General features: G+C 35.4%; 2 protein-coding genes across 2 annotated transcripts; both read left to right on the top strand.

Moving 5' to 3' along the window:
- The first annotated feature begins 807 nt into the window (after nucleotides 1-807).
- LOC149382253 (uncharacterized) lies at nucleotides 808-3,568 on the top strand. The gene is made up of 4 exons (XM_089601468.1): nucleotides 808-824; nucleotides 1,888-2,944; nucleotides 3,051-3,226; nucleotides 3,335-3,568. Exons 2-4 carry the CDS (start codon nucleotides 1,915-1,917, stop codon nucleotides 3,566-3,568), a joined length of 1,440 nt encoding a protein of 479 aa, XP_089457594.1. The 5' UTR covers nucleotides 808-824; nucleotides 1,888-1,914.
- Nucleotides 3,569-9,469: 5,901 nt separating this feature from the next.
- LOC149382252 (uncharacterized) lies at nucleotides 9,470-13,139 on the top strand. The gene is made up of 4 exons (XM_089601467.1): nucleotides 9,470-11,243; nucleotides 11,529-12,011; nucleotides 12,121-12,302; nucleotides 12,852-13,139. The coding sequence occupies exons 1-4, from the start codon at nucleotides 9,470-9,472 to the stop codon at nucleotides 13,137-13,139; spliced, it is 2,727 nt and encodes a 908-aa protein (XP_089457593.1).
- The last annotated feature ends 1,578 nt before the right edge of the window (nucleotides 13,140-14,717 follow it).

The raw sequence follows: 14,717 nt of genomic DNA, 5'->3' as shown, positions 1-14,717 counted from the left end.
AACTTAAGTAAATTGATATTCAAAGCATTTAATTAATTAACCTAATTCTCAATTCAATCATTTAGTAAATTAACTCTACTCACAAAAAAATAAGAACCTAAGCGCTAATATTCAACCAATAAGTTAATTAATTAATCTAACTCACTCTAGTACGTTAATTAAATTAACCTATTCGCGAAAGAAGTGAGAGCATTATGGTCTGAGCTGAATATATGGACTATTTGCTTAATAAAATGAAACTTGGGCTATTCCCCTAAGAAGAATGACAAATTTGGCTACTTACAACAAATTTCACAAACTTAAAAGTAATCAATCCATATATTAAAATTAGAGTCCAGTGGCTATCTAGACATATGAAACGTTAGAAATTTTGAAATAGCCAACGTTTCGTTAATTTTTTGTAAATAGTCACGTAAATCTATTTATGATATCAAAATAACAAAAACGCAGAATAAATTTCTAATAAATGTAACTATTTACGAAACATTTACAAATTTTTTTGGCTATTTACAAAAAATTTACAAAACGTTGGTTAAAATTCAAACCCCTTATGTTTATGTGATTTATATTGCTAAATTTTTGTTAAAATTAGTGTACCTCAGTCCAAAGATTCCTAGTACACGCCTATTGTCTGAAAAGGCAACAGAGTCAACTTCAGTCTCTCTGCATGATTGTAAAAGTTAATAAACAATCATAAACTGAAACACTTTTTTTATTCTTCTTCTCTCAAGTTGAAACCACAAATAAATGCACTCTGTTTAAGAGACAGAGAAAAAAGAAGACTCCTTGAAGAAGAAGAAGAAGAAGAAAGAAGAACCAAAAAGGTACTCTCTCTTGAAACTCGTTTCTCTCTTGTAGAAACATCATAGACTGTTTTTTATCAATACAAAAAAAAAAAAAAAAAAATCTTAAGACTCGAACTGAAGCCCTCGGAGCCCTTAGAAAGATGAGAGCTTTTATTCTTCCGTTTATAGTAATAAAATGATGGTGGTTTAGTTAACACAATATACAATTGTTCTAAAAAAGTGATAAGTAATCATAAACGGAAACCCTTATTTTCTTTTTTCTTCATAAGATATAAACATACACTCTGATTGTAGAAAGACGAAGAAAGAAGTCCTCTTTGAAGAAGAAGAAGAAGAAAGGGGAAGAAAAAAAGTACCTTTTTCTCTTAAAATATCTCAACTCAAAATTTAAGCTTTGAGATTTTAGTAGAACGTTGAGTTTTTATTTCCATTTATACATAAAATGTCTTTTATTTATTTATTATTTTTTTTTATGTTATAATCTTCGGTTAGAGAGTTTATTTGAGCTTTGAGAATTTAGCAGAAAGTTATAGAGAGTTTATCTCCAAAATATATCACTATGATCTATTTGTTAAATAATTTATTCTAAGAATTACCTTCACGTACTATGATTTTGTTTTTTTTTTTTAATTTTTTTTTTATTATTTTTTTTTTTATGATATACATTAAAATGCAAACTAAATTTACCATTTTAATTATAATCGTACTAGTCAGGTTAATAACATTGGAGAATCTATTACCTTCTTAATTTTAAAATTTTCTACTTGAATGTTTCTTTTATTCGAAAACTAGCTTTCAAATATATACTAAATATTTAATAAATCTTAGGGGATTTTATTTGTTGTAACGGGTCAATCTTCTACTTCTTTTTAAAAATCTAGCACAAATTTCAATAGTACACCAGAACAAAGTTAATTAAATTAATTTCGATCTGACGGGTTATTTTCCTAATAAAACGAAACTTGAACCAATTTTTAAAAGAAGAGTGAGCAATTCGACTATTGGTGTAATTGGCCCCTCAACATATTTTATAGATCCGGTTGTTTGTACGTATAAAATGCCTGTTTGATCATCGTTGCAGGTTCTCAAGCATTCGAAACACACATTAATGGAAGAACTATATTCATTGTTGGAGCTCTCAAAGCAGAGCCAAGACAAGCTCAGCTCAGAGTGGAAGGGCCTCGAAGATGGCCTGAACTCGACACGCCGCTCTTTGAAGGAACTCTGTGACAAGCTCGCGGAGAAGAAAGCTGAGTTGGCTTCCACGGAGGAGCAATTGGAAGAAATCGAAGACGAAGTGAACGCGTCGGTGGAAAAGAAGATGAACGAACTCGCTCACATGGAGAGACTCTTCGAGAAGTTGATGGAAGATCTCGTGAAGGGGACGGAGCGGTACGAGGAACTCAGGGTCTCGACGAGAGACGAAGAATCGAAGCTCGAACGCTTACGAGACTCGGTCAACGAGCGCTCGGCCGAGCTCGACTCGCTCGAGAGGTCCGTCGGGGAGAGATCTCGGGAGGCTGAGTCGAAGGTGAGAGAGCTCGACTCGGCTCAGAGGCGGCTGAGAGACTTCGAGGCCGTCCTCGAGATGAAGGAGAAAGACGTGATCGAGATTCAGAAAAAGTTAGAGGCGAGGAACGAAGAGCTCAAGAAACGCGAGGCCAAGGTCGTCGAGCTCGATCGCGGCATCAAGGCGAGAGAGAAGAGACTCGCGGATGTTCGGCAAGAGCTCGAGCGATTCAAGAATAAAGTGGACTCGATGACGGTCTCGAGACAGGCGACGAGCGACTTGTTGGAAGGGTTTTCTCTCGAGGTGAAGGGTAAACAGATGAGAGCCCGGAATCTGTCGAGCGAGCTCGATAAGCTCGATTCGAAATTCGAGGATATCAATGTGGGTGCTCTCAAGAGAGCCGAGGAGCGCCTTGTGGAGCTCGAATCTTGCGCAAAGAGCTTCGCTTCGTTGGAGCACGAGCTCAAGGATAAGGAGACCGAACTCGAAATGAGAATCAAAGAGTTTGAATCAAGAAAGATGATAATAAAGAACGAGCCGTTTGAGACTCAAACCCCGCTCGCGTCTCGACCGTGCCCAGCAAATTGCGGCGCTTACGATGCCTGTTCTGGTAAAGACCTCATTGAGAGTATTTCACAATCTTATTAGAGGATCATGGGCTGTTTCAGAATTGCTTTTTTATTTTTTTTATTTTTTATTTTTTATAAATATCTTATTTGTTTAAACTTTTTCAGAATATGTTCACAACCTCATCCAAAGAGGGGATATAATTCTTGCCGTTGGAGCTATCTTGGAGCTGAAGCTAACCGACGAGTTTTCGCCGGTAGATCTTCTTAAAAAGTCCTTGGACGATTCACGGAACCGCATGGAAACGGTCTGCTCAAAGGGACACGAAACCGAAGAATCGAAGGTCTTTTAATTATATTTTTTTTTACAAAGCAGTTTCGGGACAATGCTGATATGAACTTGCGCCTGTATTTATATCTCTCTCTCTTTCTCTTGTGTTGTTATTATGCAGATAACGGCTATTAACAAGGAACTAGCCGTTGTCAGGGCTGTCGTGGACTGTGTCAAAGAGCACAGCCTTGCGATCTCTATCGAAGAGCTCGAACAGCGCATCGGTTCTTTGGAAGAAACTGTGGCTCGGCCGAAGAATCCCCAGTGGCTCAAAATCAAGTATCCAACGAGCACCACCGGCGTTTCGAAAAAAACTACCCGACTCAGCAAGAGACAGAGATCGTTTATTGAATGAGATTCTCATATTAGCTTATAATGTTATATTTGTAACCTAATTAACATGGCTCTTTCTTATCCCTAACTTGCTGATCATAATTAGTTTTTGGCTTCCAGTGAAAGAAGCTACAAGGAGTTCGACGTCAAAATCTGATGAAAACATAGATTGGCTAATAGAACATAATTAGTCACTGAAATCAGGTGTGATTCCTTTATTTATTTTTTATTTTGGTGCTCAATGCCAAAAGTATTTGCATTGTTTATCATTGTTGAATATTATTGCTACCTGAACCATTGCAAGCGAAGATAAATCTATATGTATATATACTTACTTTTTCTCTTTAATCTATAAACTTGCTCTTTCTCGATCTCTTTGGGTATGTTTGGTTAGGGACAAATTGACGAAATAAAACAAAAATTGATTCATAAAAATTGACATTCCTATGTTTGGTTTATTTTTAAATGATGGAATTATGATCCCATGAAATAATCATTGAGGTAATCACAACTACTTGCAAGTTGCAAAACCAGCAGAAATGAACTATTCCACCTGGTAATAAATTATTTTACCATAATTACCCCCATCTAATTTTCAACCACAAAACACACGGAGAAAAGTATAAAACTTCTATTTTTCCATAAATATAAAGGCAGATTTTAAAAGGGGAAAAATAATCCCTCTATTAATTATACGAACACGAGCTAGCCCAAGTGAAACGTTGGAATTGCAAATTAGCCAACGTTTCAAATTTTTTGTTTAAATAACCAATTCTGATGATTTGACAATTAAATCAAATTTTTACTACCGATTTTTACCCTTTTTATTTAAATTTTCAAAATAAAAATTATTAAATGACAAATCAATTACTGATTGATGTTGATAGTCATTAAACCTTATAAACATGAGATTTGTTAACAACTAGCCTATTTAGAAAGGGGATTTAAAATTATAGCCAATCTATTCATTTATTTAAAACAATAGCCAATATGAAATTCGATTACCAAAATGCCCCCACAATCAAAATTAGTTCGCCCACTATTTCTCGCCGGAGATCGCTCTTGTTACGATTATCGCCAAGTTCGCAGCTGAGAATCCGAAGCCGAAGCACGGCGAGAGGTCGTGGAGAGACTGAGTCGCGGCGGATTGGTCCTGTCCGAAGAGCTCTCCCACCGATGGAGGATTTTCCGTCGGATTGAGCCGTGATTTCAGAGCCGACGCCATGAATTCCAGAACCTTATGCTCCGCCGTAAGCTTAGGGTTTCTCAGTAGAATCATTTAAGGCCTTTAATGTACAGGCACGGGTATTTGACATAAGTAGTTGTAGAAAATCAGTTCGTCAGCTCGTCTCACCATCATCACGTCAGCTCGTCTCATCATCAGTTCGTCAACTCATCTCACCATCAGTTCGTTAGCTCATCTCACCATCAGTTCGTCAACTCGTCTCACATTCAGTTCGTCAGCTCGTCTCACCCACCTCGTCCTCAGTTCGGAATCCACCTCAGCTCACTCCGAACTGACCTCACCATCTTGGAACCAGCCGGTTCCTTGGAACTCATCTCACTTTGGGAAAAGTGTTGCATTTATTTTTCATTCGATTTCCTATGTCTTGTTCTCTGTGTATATTTATTATTATTTATTTCCTAGAAGTAGTTATTACGTACATTTATTATACTGATCGTGTATCTAGTCTAGTCTAATGTATCCACCATATCTATAAATAGGTGATACAATTTCATATCAATAACAAGAAGAATATTTCTCAGATTCGACTCTCTCTCTCTCTAAATTTCAACAGTAGTAACTGAAATAGAAGATTCCAGAGTTGTTATCGATCGTGTACGTACCAAGAATGGCGCGAAGATGGCGAACGTGGTGGGGCAAAGGCACGGGTGCGGCGGCGGCGAACACATGGCGCAGCATAGGAACAAGTCCTGAAGCGCTCTCGGCGGTGCGTCCACGCGCTTCGGCCGCCGCGGCGACGCCTTGTATCTCTTCTTCTTCTCAATCACCTTCTTCGCGTACCCAACCTTCATTTTTGTAGATCCAAATCAATATCTCCCGAATTGGTATTGTTTATGTTTTGGAAACAGTAGTGATAGTTGCAAGACACGTACCAAAACACACACACATATATATATATATATATATATATATATATATATATATATATATATATATATATATATATAAAAGAGAGAAAGCGAAAGCGGTTCCAAAACCAGGGGCTAATAGTGGTTCTTACTTCTTCTAGACATTATTAAAATCGTTTTTTATTATAATAGTGGAGTGGAAAATATCTCTGATACTTTTTTTGTTGGATTTAACTAAAAAATATTATGGTTAATCGTATTTACTATTGTTCTTGTTACGGTAAATAAGATTTACTATTGTTCTTAGAACTGTAAATAAGATTTAATATTGTTCTTGTTATGGTAAATAAGATTTACTTTTGTTCTTGTTACGGTAAATAAGATTTACTATTGTTCTTGTTACGGTAAATAATTTTTACTATTGTTCTTGTTACGGTAAATAAGATTTACTATTGTTCTTGTTACAGTAAATAAGATTTACTTTTGTTTTTGTTACGGTAAATTAGATTTACTATTGTTCTTGTTACGGTAAATAAGATTTACTTTTATTCTTGTTACCACAAATAAGATTTACTATTTTTTTTTGTTATGGATGATATTATTTAATATGATAGTTAGTAATATTAACCTAAGGGTATTATTGGAATATTGGAATGTTGTCATGATAAATTGGCTATTTTCCTAAATATGTTAATAGCTGGGCTATAATTTTGAAGTAGGGGTGTTGTTTTGGCTAATTGTTTAGCCGGCCCTATAAACATGGAATCAATCAAAATTGGACCAAATCAAACATTAAAATATCTCTCGCTCAATATGATGTTGATAGCAGGCTTTCAAGGGACTTTTGATTATATGGTACTAGCTTAGTATATATATAGTCTTAACTGATCATAGTGTTGTATCAGTACCCTAACATGGCTATTTCTTGTCCCTAAAACTTGCTGAGCATATAAGCTACTGAAATAAAGTATGATTTTGTGCTCAATAATGCTAAAGTATTTGCATTGTTTATCATTAGCGATAAATCTTCCCTTTTTAAATCATATATATCCATAATTGTTGAATACTATTGCCACCTACCTGCCCACCTGAATAATTGCAAGTGAATATATATATATATATATATATATATATATACACACACACACTAGGGTTGGCATTATTCATATCAGAGAAGTTTTATTTTAAGTTAATTTTTAAGGAAATCATGCTAAAAAGCATATTGTTTCATACAAGTTTCCACATGCCCAGATTCTGATCCCCACACAATTTTCCGAGCGCCGATTCTTGTAGGGCATAAAGTTGCTTATTTAGATGCAGATTCTTGTGTTGTATTAAGCTAGCAATATATGTTCATCAAATAAAGCATCAATAAAATAAAATAATTATCAAGACTCCAATTCTACCTGTAGGGCATAACCATTGGCACAACTCTAGCTGCAAGAATTATCTAACGTAAATTTTATAGTACTTCCATTTCCATCTTAAACAATTGTAATATGGTCTATTCAACAATTGTTGAAAAGAAAGGTCGATTCCATCCATCCTTATAAATATGCAGCTAAAAGAAAAAAAAACTCTCAAACTTGAGTTGTGGAGCTTTGGTTAATATAAATGTTTGCTAATGCTGACTATTTGTTAGATTGAAACGAAGGAAACAATAATATGTATATACTATACATAATCACAAGTCAAAACAAGGTAACCACAGATTATCCCAAAAAAAAAAAAAAAAAAAACTTCTTCAAGGTACATGCTGAAGTTTCATAGTGTAATTATACAATGGCTAAAACGGCCGTACCAAAACAAAAAAATTGTGGCTAAAAAGGCCAAAATACACCATTATGACTTATGTGGTGGAAATTTATATTTTGTTTATTAAAATTACATATGTAGCCAAAAGATATACACACGTAAAACGGCATATGTGTAACTATCTCCTCTGGTTAAACACTTAGATTTTGGTAATTAAATATACAAAATAGACCTACACAAATTATATGTATGTACATATATCTTTTATTTTGTAAACGACAAGATTTCATTATAAACAATATTTTATTTATATTTTTTTATAAACAATAAAAAATTGTTGACATGAGAGCTTTTATAATGTCCTTTTGCAATGTAATGTTAATGTAGAAAATTAATGATGAGCAAATACCCATAAATAATACACAAGATCCCACGACACTATTGCTTTTATATTGTAAAACTTGTTTGTTTTTGTCCAAAAGACAATGTTTTATCACGGTTTAATAATGTGACACTGCATGCATGTGCATGGGCAAATGAGTCTATTTATGTGACCAAAGAACAATTATATGCATGACAAGTACATGTGTGTTGACCGTCATAAAGTAGCTATCCAGGTAAAGATATATATAATGTATATGTATGTAATGTATATGCATATATACTTTTTTTTTTCCTTCTTTAATCTATAAACTTGCTTTTTGTCAATCTCTCTAAACAGATAATACTATAGGAGATTGTACTATATAGATAGGGTTGGTTGAGTTTTTAAACTGTCTACTTGAACTGAAATAAGTGATTTGTTATTTTTAAAATCCGACCTTAACCGATCTGTGAAATACAATCAAACTAAACCAACCGTGAAAACAATGTGACTAGTTTTTGGTGACTATTATATAGCTAATACACTTCATGTTATGTTATGTGACTTGCTTACCTTGATATATTATGCATATTAAGAGAGAACTTGACTTGCTTATGTTATCTGACTTTAAAGTCTTGCTCATCTTGTATGCATATCAATAGCAGCATATATCATCAATTCAACAAAGTCTGATCATCTCATACAATTTATCTTTCAGTTAATATCAACGCGCTATTTTTATAAAGACATGATTAATATCGGGTATATAATTATAGGGAAAAGTTGGCGTTAACACATAGGTCAATAGTAATCCAAACCTCAACATCTCTTTTATAGATATTAACTAGCAATCCAATCCCTCGAAGAAAAAAGAAGAAGAAGATATAATTAGCATTTTACCCATAAATGTATAAATCACTTAATTATATATAACTAGATATTGAATTTTCCCACAACTACTTGATATTATTTATGTTTTTGAAAATAAAATTTTGTCATCATTTTAAATTTTATATGTAAATTTTGTTCTTTCCCTTTTCTCATTTTAAATTTTTGCAGATTTTATTTTATATCACCAAGTTTCAACTATAAATTCAATTTTTATCTCTCCAGATATATAGCCATATGAAAAATCAAATTTTACCATATAAACAATTTTTGATATATTATAAGTAAATAACTATGAAAATTTATTAACAAACTCAAATCGACATTAATAGTTGTAAATTTTCGTTAATAATTGTAAATAATTATCAGACTCCAAATGCATATATGAAACGTCTAAAGAATGATACATCATTATAATGTTTATTTATTTAAAATTTACAAAGCAAATTTTTAAATTTTGGTGGCTTGATTATTCAATTAATTGTTAATTTTTAAGCAGAAGATTTTTACTCCAAATCCCCAAAATCTCGCTTAATTCAAAGGGTTTTTCTTTTTTTTTTTTTGGGGTAAAGAAATTTCAAAAGAGGAACTTATTAAGGTCTTCCTGCAAAAAAAAAAAAAAAATGAAATAAATATAATATATTTTATTCAAGAAAATCTCATTGGCTTCTTTTTTTTTTTTTTTTGGGAAATTGGAAGGTTTTGGAAACTTCCCTCACACGGCAAAATCACTCTCTGCTTAAATCCATGCGTAAGTGCGTAACCGCTCATCAGTTAGGGTTTCGCTCAAGATTCGCTTCTCTCTCACTCTCTTTTCAAACTATGGAGACTATCGCGTCCGATTTGAAAGTCTCGGAGCTGAAGCAGGGCAAACTCTTCAAATCCTACGAAGGACTCCACAGCCAGGCCTCGGCTTTTCTCGCCTTCAGCCTCCAATGGAAGGACTTGGAAAGCCACTTGGATTCGGCTCGGAAAACGGTTCAAATAGGACTAGAAGCTCTCTTGGAGCGCGAAAAGGCCGTGGCTTCCAGAGAGGAGGCTATGGCCGCGAGAGAGTCGCGCTTGGAGTCGGATTTGGCTTCACGAACCTCGGAGTTGGAGCGAATAGAGGGTTTGATCGGAGAGCGTTCGAGAGAGATGGTTATGGCCGATGGACAAATCGATTCGCTGAAATCTATGATCGCAGAGAATCGAGAAGAGCTCGACGTCAAAGAGAAAGAATACACTGCGGTTCTGAAATCCGTTGATCGCGTCAAGAGCCACGTTGCGGAGTCGGAGAGGAACCTTGAGCGGGTGAAGAGTGAAATCTCAGAAGGAGAGGGAAAGTTGTCTTCTTTGGAGAAGAAGATTAAGCAAAAGCTCGAAGAATTCGAGTCTGCAGAGAAGGAAGTCGCCTTGACCAGGAAGACGTTGAGAGAGTTGAAGAACGAGACCGAGATGAAACACAGGAAGCTGAATTCAATTCTGAGGAGTGTCAATGCGCGGAAGAAAGAACTCGATTCGAAAGAAGAGCAACTTCAGCTTTGTCGGAGTTCCATTGAGGAATCTGACCAAGTTATAAAATCGAAGAAGGATGAGCTTGGTGCCATCCAAGCTTCGATAAAGATTTGCTCGAGCGAACTCGACCTGAAGGAAAAGCGACTCGATTTCCTCCTTAAAAAAGACACTGAGTTCAAAGATAGGTACGCAGTGGACCGATTCGCTCAAGTGTTTGAGGCGAGAAAGAAGGAAATCGAGGGCTTGTTGAAAGAACTCGAGGTTAAAGAGAAATCTTACGAGTCAACAGTTCAGGAAGCTACTTCGATCGCTACAAAGGTCAACAATTGCCTCAAAGAAGTCGAGTCTAGAGAGGAACTTATTAATTCACTGAAAAATTCAGTAGAGAAGCGCCGCAGAGATCTCCAAATAAAAGAGAGACAATTTAGGAAAAACGTGCTCGATTTCAATCAGAAACAAAAGATATCGGGTCCACCCCAAAAGCCTAATGAAGAGACCGAGAACGAAAACACCAACGTTGACCCTCACTCTCAAGTCAAGGCTGGACCATCGGAATATGCCCTCCGGACGAACATCGCAACACGTCCTTCGTCCTCAGGTCACCGAAAATCGACAACAATGGAGGGAAAAGACGTGCATTTGATCCTGAACCGGCTCTTGAAACATCACGACTCGGTCTGCAACGAGGTGTTTACTGTTCTCAGAACGTCTAAAGACCCTTTCAAGCTGGTCATGGACGCGATCGAGGAGGGTTTTTACCCTCCTCGCCGTCCCGATGGAGAATCAAACGAGTTCGATTTGAGCGTCGTTAGAAGGAGCTGCATTTTGCTGCTCGAGCAGTTAATGATGCTCCCGGTTCTGATCAGACCTCGAGTGAGAGAGAGAGCGATGGAGTTTGCAAATGGTTGGAGGGCTAAGATGGAAGGGAGAGAGCCCGAGTATTTAGAGGCGTTGGGGTTCTTGCACTTTGTGACTGACTATCATTTGATCAGTGCATTTAGTCCCAACGAGCTTTACCGGCTTGTCGATATCGTGGGCGAGCACGGACGGTCTCCCAAATTACAACAAGCCCTTTCGACTGCAGATGGATCCCCAACCGGTAAAACTTCAATGTACTTTCATTAATTGGTTTTTACTTTCTCGTACCATGACGAAATCGGTACACTAACTCTGTTTGCCAAATGTCTAGATTTATTATGCTATGCATTAGAGATCTGGAGTTTGTAAATTAGGAAAGATTTTAATGATTACCCTTTTTGCAATGGTGTTTGTAAATTATAAATCTTGTTATAATTTGTGATCATTTTTATAGTAGGTCAGATGTTACTATCTATCTTGGTGTCATAATAGGAATGCTTATTGGGAATCCTTCTTCCATATATAGGAAAATTAGAATTTGTGCAGGACTTAGAAATTTCATTGGCCACCATCATGACGAACCCTCCGAATCTCCAGCTCGATACGACGGTCAGCATTTTAAACATCTTTAAAAACTCACCGGACCCGGCCAAGTACGTGTTGGACTACATTCAAGGGCCGTTCTCTCAGCCATGGAAGACCGACCATGTCAGTGTGAATGTGCTCACAAATTGGATTATCCTGCTCGAGCAGCTAATCAGAATGCAGACTCGAATCCAGCCTTGTGTGAGAGACGCCGCAATGAAGGTCGCGGCCGAATGGAAACCCAGCGTCAAAGCCAAGGCCGAGAATGCGTTGGATATGCTGGTTTTTCTTCAGTTCATCGACACGTTTGGATTGGTTTCTTCGTTTGACGACGATGAAATCGTTGAGTTGTTGAAGGAAACTTTTCGGGATGATTCCGTTCTTGGGGTACTCCGTTCAGTTGGTTTTTCCAATAAGATGCCCGGTAGTTTCTAAAGAATTTTCTCTCCCTGTGCTAGTAGCAATTATCTTTAGTACTTATATCTGGTGAGAAAAATAATTTTGACTGAATAAATACATCTTACTTGACGCAGATATGATTCAGAATCTTCTACAGAAGAAGAAGTTTGTTGATGCTATTAACCTTATCCGTGCGTTCGAGTTAACCAATAAGTTTTCGCCGGAAAATATATTGACACAATACATGAAAGATTTGAAGGAATCTACCGCAAAGGTTTGCAAGCAGGGAAAGAAAGTTGCATCTGTTGAAGAAAAGGTATGTTTTTTTTTTTTTAACTCTAAATACAATTATATGATTATGGTCCCGTTTGGCACCGCTTTGTTTTAAAAAAAAAAATGCTTTTAGATTCAGTTTTTGCAAAAACTGACAAAGTGTTTGGTAAACTGTTTATAAAACAGTTGTTGCTGGTAACAAAAACTGATTTAGCGTTTGGTAAAATAAATATATTATTGTAAAAAGATTAAAATAGACATGTTCTTAAAAATTAAATAATAATTATTAATATGCTTATTTATATACATATGTATGAATAATATTTTGTACGAGAATATTACAGTAATTTATATAGCAAACTTAAAAACACTTTTTTCTAAAAGTTAGAATCCTAGCTTTTCCATCTCATGTATAAAATCTAAAATCGCTTTTGAAATTTTTTGTAAAAACAGTTTTGTCAAACACCAAATAAGCAGTTTAGTTTTTTCTAAAAACAAAAACAATGATTTTTACTCCTAATCAAACGCAGCCTATGTCATATACTAGTGCAACACGTATATTATATGCACACCAAAGTGTGTTTGTTTTCAGGAAGCGGCCACGGATGAGGAGATTTCGGCTTTGCGAGATGTGAGAGGTTGCGTCGACGAGCTCAAGCTGCCGATCCTGTTGGATCAAATTGATACACGCATCGCTGTTTTGGAGAATACGAAGGTGCAAAGGAGGAGAGACTTGAATCTTGATATCGATGTGAAACAAGAACAAGAACAAAATCAAGAACAGAAAAAGCCGACGAAGAAACGTGGGCCAGGAAGCAGTTTCCCCAATCAGCAAGGGAGGTACAAAGTCCCGAGGACGGACGGTAAATCGGCTTTTTAAATCCTTATCGTGTTGACATCCGACCATAGGTCTAGTGTGTGTGTATATATATCCTAATAGCCTCGTTTGATAGATAAGAGAGGTTATAGGCAGTTTTGTTTTGGCGGGAGAGCAATGGACATGGTTGGTTGGTCCTAACTTTTAGTAGTAAAAAGTCTTTAAATACGTCTTTTATAAGTGGGTTTAATAATTAACAAAATATCATGGCTAGACCTGCTAATTTAAAAATATTTAAAATTGAACTTTTGTCTTAAAAATGAATAAAAAGTACCCTTCAACCAAATAATCCATAGTTTTTTTTTCTCTCGTTTCCCTCTCTCACTCACCCAATTCATGAAGATTTTTTACGGACCTGACGTGAGTTTGACGTTCTCGTGTGGATTTGAGCTCGATTGTTTACCATAAAATGCCGAAAAAGTATGAATTTTTTTGTTTATTTTGTGTTTTATTGCGCAATAAAACACAAAATAAACAAAAAAATTCATACTTTTTCGGTGAAGTAAGAGTTTCGAATTTGAGGAAAATTTGAGAAAAATGCAATAATGTACGATGACATTCAAAGGTTGAGATTTTATTTATTTTTTAATTTTTTTGAATTATGATGTTGTACGATGATATAGGATGGTGTACGATGATATACAATGAAATACAAAGGATTAAAAGGTTAAAAGGGTATTTTTTTTGTCCGCTTTTTTTTTTAATAAAAAATTCAATTTTAGATATTTTGAAAATAAGAGGTGTAACCTTGATATTTTGATTTATTTGAGGTCAATTTCTCATATCAGAACTACCACATAAGGGGTAATTATGACGATAATTATCATGTGACACTTCTATTGTGTCGTGCGTGAATATCTAGAAATTGATGTGGTTTCATTGAATGTACGTCTGGTATAGAACTCTTTATTTAGAGCCGCAGGAACATGTACATACGGAATACGAGAATTTCCACCTTGTTGAAGCTTCTTATTTTAGTTAGATTTAAGTCTGACGAGAATAATATTCTACAACCATTTTCCGGAGGTCAGATTCCGGTGAATGAACTTTTGCTCTTGAACATAGGTTTATATCCTTTGTTCCCATATGGAAGTACCTTATCGTAGTCGGCTAGCAACTCTCTTTGCGGTCTTATCAGCCGCATTGATTAACATTCACTATCATGAATATACTTCACTAAGCAAATATTTATCACCTTATATCCGTTTATTAGGAGGCCTCGTTTATACTTTCTTTTTTGAAACTATTAACCAATAATTCAATAGTCTACACAAATAGTCAAAATTTCATTTTATTAAACAAAATAATTCATCAAATCGAAATAAATTAAATTATTTTTTTATTAATTTAATTTATTTCGATCTGATATGAAATACTCTAATATGTTAGTGATGGCACAAAATATAATATGTTGCAACAAATTTTTGTGATAAGATGTGATGGACATCAATCAGATACACACAAATCAACTGTACATATGGTGACCCAGCTTATAAGTGATAACACTTATGTCTTGGGGACACTTATGTCTTGGGGACCCTTTTCCCCCTCGAAAAAAAAAATTATGTAATACATGACGGT

Source organism: Urtica dioica, chromosome 11, assembly GCF_054948205.1.
Source record: "Urtica dioica subsp. dioica isolate 48M chromosome 11, U.dioica_male_clone48M_v1_H2, whole genome shotgun sequence".
In the NCBI taxonomy this organism is placed as follows: Eukaryota; Viridiplantae; Streptophyta; class Magnoliopsida; order Rosales; family Urticaceae; genus Urtica; species Urtica dioica.
Note: the sequence above shows the minus strand (reverse complement) of the source record. Positions and strands in the feature narration are given on the sequence as shown.

Coding starts and splice junctions, on each gene's coding strand:
- LOC149382253 (XM_089601468.1), top strand. CDS start 1,915: ATGGAAGAACTATATTCATTGTTGGAGCTCTCAAAGCAGAGCCAAGAC. Junction 2,945..3,050: donor TGGTAAAGACCTCATTGAGA/GTATTTCACAAT, acceptor AAACTTTTTCAG/AATATGTTCACAACCTCATC. Junction 3,227..3,334: donor ACGAAACCGAAGAATCGAAG/GTCTTTTAATTA, acceptor GTTATTATGCAG/ATAACGGCTATTAACAAGGA.
- LOC149382252 (XM_089601467.1), top strand. CDS start 9,470: ATGGAGACTATCGCGTCCGATTTGAAAGTCTCGGAGCTGAAGCAGGGC. Junction 11,244..11,528: donor TGCAGATGGATCCCCAACCG/GTAAAACTTCAA, acceptor TTCCATATATAG/GAAAATTAGAATTTGTGCAG. Junction 12,012..12,120: donor TTTTTCCAATAAGATGCCCG/GTAGTTTCTAAA, acceptor TACTTGACGCAG/ATATGATTCAGAATCTTCTA.